Raw genomic sequence first — 10,112 nt, 5'->3', positions numbered from 1 at the left:
AAATCTTTAAGAAAATAATTTAATTATAGAAATAAAAAGGAACAGAAAAGCAAAAAAGGAAAATCATTTATACCATAACAGTCCTCAGTTGAATTCAACATATGTGAACAATTGGGACAGGAAACAAATTGCCTACTTTCACTGATTATTACAATAGTTAATTGACCTTATTTCAGTATTGGATAAACAAAGCTTTCTGTGTTACTTGACTAAAGTTAATAGTTTTGTGATTTGCAGCCCAGATTCCCATCGCCCACAGAGCATTTAAAGAGATCACTCATGTCTATAACTAAAGTGGAAGCTGAGACTATTCTCAGCTGTTGGGGAGAGTGAGAAGGATGGATAGAGATGACAGTGAGGGGAGACCGATCGCTTCCTCTCATTCACAGGTGGTGCAGCCATTCAAATGCTTCTAGGAGGCACTAGGGTAGAATTGCTGTTCAGTATCACATTTTCATTTTCTTTTAAAGACAGCTTCTAAAACTGACAATAAAATGTCTATCATAAATCAAAATGCTCCTTCCTCACTCCTTACTTGAGCCCAGAAAACCATCCTCACCCAACCCCAGCCTACCTTGTTTTTCTGTCTTTTCTAGCTAATGCTTCCAGATTCCTCCTGTGATCCATCCCCCTGACTTCTTGGTACTTGATTGCTCACTGCTTCCTGGATATGAAAGGAGCTTTTTTCCCTTTGGTTCTTCCTTTTTCATTCCAGCTGGGATTGAATTTAGCTCCCTGCCAGCCCTAGCCTTGATTGACTTCCCGACCACTTCCATACACCTTTCAAGATATACCCACTGCATGACTCCTCTTCTAAGAGATCATTCCTAGCCCTTCACCCCTGAGATATGACCAAGTTGTCTCCTCTCCTAGCACAGCATTGACTAGCGCACAACATGAGCCCTCCAAGTCAGGGATTGTGTCTGGTTACTTTTGTGATCCCAAAACTTAGGATAGGCAAGGCAATAAACAGAGTTGATGTGTGTTGGTTTATGGATGAAAATGGAAAGAACACAGCTATATAACCATAAAATGTACCACATACCATATTTTTCCAGAGGTGGTAATGGGTTTATACTGATTTATTCCACTGTATCCTTGGATGGGTAACCAGAACTTCAGTCTTGGCATAGTGTTCCTTTGCATGCCTTACTGTTGTCTTCATCAGGGAGTCTGCAGTCGCCAACCAGCAACCAAGGCAAGCTATCTGCGCTTACTCAATGGCGTAAAATCAGTACAAAGATGCACATGGGGGTTATAGAGCACTACCTTCTTACAAGTCCTATAATAAAGATGTAGTTGTAGGATATATACAGAAACCAAAAACTAATAATCATAAGAGGCATCCCTTGCCAGATGGCATAGGTCTGGTGAGGGCTGGGGTACAAATACTCATTCCACAAAACAGCAACAAAAGTACATGAGCATGGGGCTCATCCTACGTTGAATGTCTACAAGAGTTCTCCTAAACTTCTTATTGTTTATTCCAGTAGACAAGTTTTATACATTTTTCAGACTTCTCTGTTTCCAGGTTTCTAGAAATCCAGCTTCCCTCTCTGTCTTCAGCTACGGGTCTGAAGTCCAGCTCTCATCCAGATGTTTGTGATGGTTGTGCCCTTTTGGCAAGGCGCTGGGGCCTCAATACCTGTCATGTATTAAGCCATATAAGCTTATTTAATTCTTCATTTCTTAGCCATCTGGGCTTCTATACAGGATTTCCACTAACCAGCTCTCAAGCCTTACAAAACTAAACATCTCATTAAGACTCAGTTTCCCTCCTGTAACTGTGGATAATTACAGTGCCTATTTTAGGAGTTGTTAGTAAGGGGAAATTATACATATTAGCTGGCAAAAGTCAGCATGTCCTTCCCTCTCAGCTTGGGGGTGCCAAAGTCCATGAAACATACACAGGATGGTTCCTGGTGGAAGGGAAGGTGTGGGAGATTATATTGCATCCAAGACAAGAATTTAATCCATCAACTTTCTGATTAAGTAGTTACTTTGTGCCAGGTACTGGGGAGACAGGTGAAAAACAACTGACGGTGGTGAGCAGACACACATGCAAACGGCAGTGACAACACAACATGACAAGTGCAGTAGCAGAGGCAGTCCCAGGGGGATGAGGCGCTAAGCTGCCTGGGGCTGTGAATAAAGGCTTCACACAGGAGCTAAGTCTCCAGCTGACATGGAAGAAAAGGTTCCTGAAAGCCAGATGGGGACAGGATTCACAGAGAGTGAACATCTCAGTTTGAGGAACATTGGCTTGGTCAGAGTGGCAAGATAACAGTGATGGAAAACTGAAGTTCTGGAATCCAAGACCCTGGATTTCAACCTCAGCACTGGGACCTACTAACGAGGGTGACATGAACCAATGTCTTAGCCTCTCTGAGCCTCAACCATATTAAAGATGATACTAGTGCCTGCCTCAGAGGGTTGTTTTCAGAATTAAATGAGACAATGCACACAAAGCATTTAGCATAGCATCTCACACTCAGTAAATTATTATAATAACAACTGTTTATTGAGCTCCTTCTCAATAAATGTTGTATATTATTATTATCTGGAAAGTGAGGTGTGCCTGGCTAATGAGACTAAGTTTTGCCTGTTAGCAGAAAAGATCTCTGGAAGAGTTTAAGCAAGACAGTGAGCTGACCATATATGATTAATAGGAAATCACCCCTAGAGAGTGATAGAATATGAGGGAAGGCTAAAGGCTAAGTTATGATTATGAAGGAGGCTGAGAGTCAAGAAACACCAAATGATGAGTTTGGGCAGCAAGAAGTGGGAAGGAAGGAAAAGAGACCAGAGGTACTTGGGAAGAACAATCAATAGGACACATTGATCCATTTGTGCAGGGGAGGAGGTAGAGCAGTCAGAGAGGGTCAGGAGGTAATTCCCAGATTTCTGAGAAGAGAGAGAAGCGAGTTTGGATGGCAAAGTGATGAGGTCAGCCTTGGTCATGCTGGGGGAACTCCCAGTGATCAGGTCGATTGGTCTGTAGGCCTGGAGCTTGGTGGCAGTGCTCCTAGAGCTGCAAAGACTGGGAGTTCCCAGGCACGAGAACCTACTATGTGAGCAAGTACTCATTATCAAAGGTGAACAACAGGGATCCTCGAGGAGAACCCCAGCCTGTAAAGGATTGGCGAGAGGGGGAACATCACAACAGAAAGGAAGGAAACAAAAGGGGGACGATGAGGCACAAGTGCTGCCATGGAATCTTCCAGGAGGAGTTACAGGATGCAGTAGCCAGAACAGGTGACATACAGGCAGAAAAGTAGTAGCCAACTGTTTGGAAATAGAACATGAGGTGACAGTTTTAGGGACTTGGAAATAAGACTGCTATGAATTAAGGAGCAAATTAGAGTAGAGAAAAATATATTCATTTGAGAAACTTGGCTTTGAAGGAATTTTTTAAAAATATATGGTAGGATGTGGAGTAAGAGAAGGGTCATTTTAGTTAAATATGAAAGACACAGATATTTTTAGATATTCAGACTGAGCTGATGGACCATATGTTGACCTTCTGGATTTTTCCCAGATCTCATCTCATACACTCCAGGCCTTCACATTTTCAGTGTCTTTTCCTCACTTCCATTTTCCATTTTCAGTGGCTTTTCCTTCCTCAACTCCAGGCCGCACATCAGAGGTTCCAGCTTTCCTAACCTACTTAAGGCCTGACCTTCCCCCGACACAATCTCAATAGTCTTCCCCTCTCCCCACAAACCACAAGTTTAATAACAGATACTTCTGGTGCCACTTGATCCCAATCCTGTCCCTTTATGTTCCCTTGAGAGTCCCAAGGTAGACCAAAGCAGGGGGCAAACAGAACTCTGGAGACCATATGAGTCACAGGCTCCTGAAGTTCAACTTCCCAAAAGCCACCACTTGTCTACAGCACCCAATGGGGCACACGCTGCACAGGCCCAGTTGAACATTTTCTGTAGCTAACAGAGGTGAACACAACCTCACAAGCCCCCCAGTCCACAAATGCTCCTGTCTATTGTTCTGCCTATACCTCTAGTACACCCAACCAAAGAGAGGTAGATTGTTCCAGATTGCCTGGCTTTCTGCTCCTACAAGTGCAGAGGGGAATCCAGACAAGCCACCAAGACCCTCCCTCTCCACCCCCTCCTGCCCCCGCTAAAGCTGGAAAAGCCTGCACATGCAGTGGAAGGTGGGACACTGTGTCCAAATCAGCTCACTTCTGGAAACATAGCTAGCTGGACGCACCAGCCTCGAACCGCATCTTCAGTTCTCAGGGACCACTTGGGATAGATGCTCTAAAGGTGGGCTATGGAAAGTTGTGAATGTCAGGGAACAATTAGGAGTGTGAGTAGGAGGGTTTCTGTTTCCTATTCCAGACAATAATAAACACAAGGTCATCTCACACCAAACCATGAGTCAAACTACTCAAGTCATAGCTATGCCTAAGGGAATGGGCACAGCAAATGCATTTCCCATAATGGGCCAGTCCCATGGACTGGGAGAAGAAGATGCTGGAAGACAGGTACTGTCTGCCTCTACTACTTATGCTTCCCCTTGGTCATCACCTCCCCTCAATGGAGACACATAGCCCCACTGTCACATGAAAGATCCACATCCATAGATCTGTCTAATAGGCCCCTTCCCTCACCATCCCCAGGAACAAGAAAGGCCATAGAATCAGCTGCAAAGGTATTTCCATTCAGAATGGCTGAGGAACATCTCCCTGCATCATGTGTGGTCATAGCTCACACATTTCTTTAAAACACAGGAATGTATTCTCCAAGCCCCATACACACACACACACACACACACACACACACAGAGAGAGAGAGAGAGAGAGAGAAAGCAACAGAGATTGAGAGAAAGTGCCATCATCTTGCAGTGAATTTTAACAGGTTCTCCTTCCTAGGAAATAAATTCCAATCAACTGACTGCCAGAAACAGGTTACAGATTCATTTGTGTATCTCTAACACACCACATCCCTACCTGCCTCTGCCCCCAGAAAGCTTCATGCTTTAAACCTGTGTCCCCCTCTTATTTTTATGAGTCCGCATCCATTGAAGTGCGAATTTCAAGCCCTAGACTAGCGCTGTCCAGTGGAAATTTCCACGATGATGTTCTATATCTATGCAGCACAACATGGTATCCACTAGCCACGCGTGGCTACTGAGCCCTCGCTATGTGGCTTGCACAACCGAGGGACCGAATTTTCGATTTTATTTTAATTAAATTAAATTTCAATAGCCACATAGAGCTAGTGACTACCAAATTCGACAGTGCAGCTCTAGCACCGAAGTAAAAACCTGAAACTTTCAGAATGGGGGGAGCACACTCTCCAGGAGAGGAACTGAAAACCAAGAGGCAGTGAGTACTGATGGATAGGGTGGGACCACCGCCCGCTCCCAGGGGAACCACGGCAGGTCAGAGGCACCTGAAGACCACCTTGAGCTGAGGCCAGGGCTCGACAGGACCTACCAGGGTCCTAATGTGGGGTGGGAGATGGACATGAAGCCAAAGGAAGGGTCGCGATGGAGGTGGAGAAAGGGGAGGAGAAGCTACCCCCCCGCCCCAGTTTTCCTGCTACCACCAAGCCTACGTCCTCCTTAGATCCTCCCTGTAAATTTTAATGGAAGGACCATTAAGTATCCCCCAGAGCGAAGCCCCCATTCTGCAGAGGGATAACGGAGGCCCAGACAGAGCCATGCAGAGCACAGCACAGGTGGATCTGCAGAGGGATCGCCCCAGACCACCCCCCCCCCCCGCAGCCCGGGAGCGCCCCCTACAGGAGCGCAGAGCCGCGGAAGGAGAGCTGCAGGTAGACCAGGAGGAGGCAGACGGAGGCCCCGACCAGGCACCAGCGAAGGGAGAGGAAGCTGTAGCCCGCAGCGTCCTGGGCGCTTGGCCTGGAGGCCCCTGAGATGGCGTAGGCGGAGGCCTCGTCTTCCAGCAGCTTCTCGCTGGGCTTCCAGTGCGCGATGCCCTCCTGGCAGGCCTCGCAGAACTCGGGGCGGTGCGGGCCCGCGTCCGGGCGGCCGGCCACGTGGATGCGGTACTGGCCGCCGTCCTCCTCGTAGCACTGCTCGCGCAGGCTGGTGATGAGGTTGTCCACCAGGCCCTCGATGTTCTCCTCCAGCATGCTCGACTCGTCCAGCCGCGCCGTGCCGCACTCGTGGCACAGCTGCTTGAACACGCGCATGCGCACCGAGCCCGCCCGCTGCGCGCGGTCCAGGTACATGTGGAAGAGGATGACCACGTGGGCCGACTGCCAGGTGTGCCAGCACCAGGAGCAGTGGAACCTGCGGGAGGGGAGGATGGAGATGCTCGGCCTCCGTCCCAGCAGGGGATGGCCAGCCTGCCCTGGAGGAGGAGCCCGGGAAGGAAGGGCCCTGTGTACCTGTGCCTGGAGGTCAAGGCTGCCCGGTCGCTGTCCCCTGGGTTCCTTAGCGCTCCGCAGGCTCTGCCTCCTTCCCGTGCGCTCCCCTGGGCCTGGAGCAGTGTCCTCAGGAGGTTGGCACTGGAACCATCTGGCTTCTAGCACTCTCTCCAGGCTGCCTCCTGCACACTTTCCTGGGGCCGCAGCTCCCCCTAAGCCTAGTGCACTCAGAACATGCACCTGTATGCTTCCCAGGGCTCACTCCCCCAATCTGGGCCTTATTTTTCATCTGTGGATGCAGAGTGATGAGGTCCCATAAGGCTCTTTTCACTCACACCTCCCCTGCCTCTACAGGTCTCACTGATGCATCCCTGCCTGCCCTGGGGAGAAAAGGAGATGCCTCTAACTACTGGGCACAGACCAGAAGGTATGCAAGCACTGGGTGGGGGAACAAGAATTATTCATCGAATAACTGTCAAGAATCCATCAGATGAGGGCACCTGGGTGGCTCAGTGGTTGAGCATCTGCCTTTGGCTCAGGTCATGATCCCGGAGTCTTGGGATCAAGTCTCACATCAGGCTCCTTGCAGGGAGCTTGCTTCTCTGCCCACCCCACCCCCCCATGTCTCTGCCTCTCTCTGTGTCTCTAATGAATAAATAAATAAAATCTAAATTAAAAAAAAAAAGACTCCATCGGATGGACTGGTGGTTGGGTGATGGGCCAACAGGGAGAGGACTGGGGAGTTTGGTCCTTATACCTTCACAAAGAATACTCTGTTACTCCTTGATAAGTCATCCCTAGACCCCAGTCTAACCCTGCAATAGAGACTGGAAAAGTGGCTCCTAGTCTGCATCCTCCCCCATGCATACATGCACACTTACATACACACAGGCCGCACTTTAGACTAGTCAGCCTGCTAGAGTCCCAGCCTTAAGGATAGTGGAAAGAAGTGGTCTGAGACTCAAGTAGCCCAGGTCACTCCCTCAGCCCCCACCCAGTGCTTGCACACCTTCAGTGATGGAGCACTCATTACCTTCAGGACAGTTCCTTCCATCCTGAGAGGAACCTCTTCCAGGACCCTGTTATAACAGCTTTACAATCGAGGGTCTACTGGGCCCAGTCTGCCCTCACTGCTGACTCTCTCTGGGTCCCCGGTAGCATGGCCTAAACAATCTCTGATGAGGAACTCGATTCAGTCCAACAGACACCACCTAGCACCTACTTTATGCCAAGCACACACAGTCCAGGCTGTGGGGTAGAGAGGAAGCCAAACCTGCCCCTGAGGCCTGGATCCCACAGGCAACATTAGCACAGAACAGTAGCCAGCACAGTGCAAGTCAGGGTTGGCCAGGAGAGCAGCCTGATTGGTCCTAAGTCAGAAGGGGGTCCCCACTCATGTAAGACTAGAGTTGTAGGGCACTAGGATTGATGCATCCTATGACTTACAGGGACAGTGAGCCTGTGCACAGGAAAAACACAAGAGCAGCCATTCTGAAGGCCTGCCTGAAGCCAGCTGGGGGTCACAGGTCACCAGCCAGGAGTAGGACCAGCTGAGACCTGAGGCAAGGAGCAGCCACAAGCCTGTGGAGCTCAGCCCCTAAACCCCTGGGCCCAGTTCCTAGTGCTTTGAACTCCTCTCAACAGCCAGCTCAGAAGCTTCGTGTTTTCTGTCCCCTCCTTCTACAGCTTTTTAATAAAGCCAATCCAGAGTTCTTTCCTCACCCTCAAGCTAGACTTCAGATCTTAAATTTCAGAAGAGCAGACCTAGTGCAAGGGGACCTTAAGGATCTTCTAACTAACCTTTCATTTTATTGAGATGAAACAGAAGCAGAGAGAAAGAGAGTCATCCATGTATACAAAGCTAGCCAGAGACAGAGCCAGGACCCAGCACCTAACAGATGCACAATAATGTCTGTTGAATTGATCCGAATTGAAATAAACCAACCAGGGTCTACCTCTCTGTCTTTTGTCCCAAATACAAGTTCACTCTAATATTCACACGTCCTAGAACAAGAGTACAAACATAAGCTCCCCACCCCCAGCCTGCCTCCTATTGCCACCCTCAGCAGCTGGCTCCACCATACAAATATGCATGAATCACCCAGTCTGTGTGTCCAAGGCCTGCGTGTCCACACCCCTAGAGCACAGCCACCTGTTGGCCTCCCTGGGGACCTAGGGACTCAGTAGACTTAGGAAGAGGCCTGCACAGGCCCTGAAGATGAGTTTGAGGCAGCTGGGCAGGGAATTCAGTGGTCCTGACCCCAAATCACAATCTAGAAGGAGAGGCATGTGGCTTCATATAGATATGACCCCTTACACTCAAGGACACTTTGCACCATGGAAGTCATGAGGTTCCTATAAAGTACAAGATGTTGGGCTTTAAGAACCTAAGGGGAAATCATGCCCAAAGCTAAGTCTTTTTGTCACAGACCGTAGACAATAGAGCCGGAAGGGTCTTAACTGATCATCTAAGGCCAGCTTCCTGGTTTTGCAAGATGTGAAAACTGAGGCCCAGGAAGGGAAAGGACTTGCACAAGTTCATAGAATTAGTTAGCTGCCAAGGCAGTTTCCAGAACATAGCAGATGGACAATAAATGTTTTTGTATTCAGATCAAATGGGACTGAGTTGACTAAACAGACCTAGGACCAGAGCACAGGCTCTAACCCTAAGCTAAAATTTTTCTCAGTGGACCTCATGGCCTCCTCCCCTCAGTCCCTTACGAGGGTTATGAAAATGTGAAAACATCTGAAGTGTCAGAGATTGTAGGGACATTATAGCTCTTTGTTTATTGTAGAAAACCAAGACCCAAAGACAGAGCACAACTTGTGAAGATCACCCAGGGAGTCGGTGGTACAGCTGGGATTAGAACCCATATCTCTTTGACCCACTTGGAAGTTCCTTCTCTGCCCCCTAACTTGAGCGACCCCAGGACCAGGATCTCGGTATATCTTTGACTCCCCTTGGGAGATGTCCCCAAGGCTGCCTGTAGTCCTCTCCCCCCTGGGCTGCTTACCTGCCTGAGGCATGTTGCTCCAGATACTGCTTCCAGCCAGGGGCCAGCTCGTTGGGCTTGAGGTTGGGGTCTATGATGAGTTCCCAGCTGTCAGCTGGCTTTGCCACCTCCATCTTCTCATAGAAAACTTTCTTCCACTCACAAGTGGTCAGGCTGGTACACATGGTCTTGCTGTCAGGGATGGAAGTTTGAATTCACCCTGAATGAGTACACAGAAAGAGCCCAGGATGCAGAGCAGCTCAGTCTCTGTGATCTGAAAATCCTCATCAACAGGACCAGGAAGAAATAGGACCCAGTAATATCCTTTGTCACCCTGGAACCTGTTACCATGGCAGCTGGGCAGAAAGCCAAGAGCCAGGCCTGGGGAGGAGGGAAGTCCCAAGAGAGAGTTCTAGGGCCCAGAGCTAGGCTTGGGAGGCAGGGCTGGGTAGTGACACTGAGTGGAAAGAGCAGGCAGGGAGGCTCAGGCCCAGATCACACCCACCCAGCCCTTCAGGGGTCTCCACCCTCCTGCTTCAACTACTGCTTCACCCTACTGCTCTTCTAGGCATTTTGCACTTTGTGTGCTATGGTTACTATGACACCCTAGGGAGCCAAGGAGAAACAAGGTCTGAGGAAATGCAGAGCCTGCAGCTCACGCACCCCCTGATGTGTGGGGACCATCATTCACTATGTGCCAAGCACCAACTGTTTGACTTGTGTGCTGGCCAAGGTGGGAATTAGAGCCTCATCCAAGACT

General features: G+C 49.1%; 1 protein-coding gene across 1 annotated transcript; it reads right to left on the bottom strand.

The window, feature by feature from the left end:
* Positions 1-681: 681 nt before the first annotated feature.
* Positions 682-9,628, bottom strand: RTP2 (receptor transporter protein 2). The gene is made up of 2 exons (XM_026007172.2): positions 9,374-9,628; positions 682-6,282 (listed from the first exon to the last, which is right to left on the bottom strand). Exons 1-2 carry the CDS (start codon positions 9,535-9,537, stop codon positions 5,766-5,768), a joined length of 681 nt encoding a protein of 226 aa, XP_025862957.2. The 5' UTR covers positions 9,538-9,628; the 3' UTR covers positions 682-5,765.
* Positions 9,629-10,112: the final 484 nt, after the last annotated feature.

The sequence above is a fragment of the Vulpes vulpes genome, chromosome 3 (genome assembly GCF_048418805.1).
Source record: "Vulpes vulpes isolate BD-2025 chromosome 3, VulVul3, whole genome shotgun sequence".
Classification (NCBI taxonomy): Eukaryota; Metazoa; Chordata; class Mammalia; order Carnivora; family Canidae; genus Vulpes; species Vulpes vulpes.
This window is presented reverse-complemented; position numbering and strand designations above follow the sequence as displayed.

What these genes read in the sequence shown, in the direction of transcription:
- RTP2 (XM_026007172.2), bottom strand. Translation starts at nt 9,537, where the DNA reads ATGTGTACCAGCCTGACCACTTGTGAGTGGAAGAAAGTTTTCTATGAG. An exon ending in GAGCAACATGCCTCAGGCAG is followed by an intron (nt 6,283 to 9,373) that starts GTAAGCAGCCCA and finishes CCCCTCCCGCAG; the next exon opens with GTTCCACTGCTCCTGGTGCT.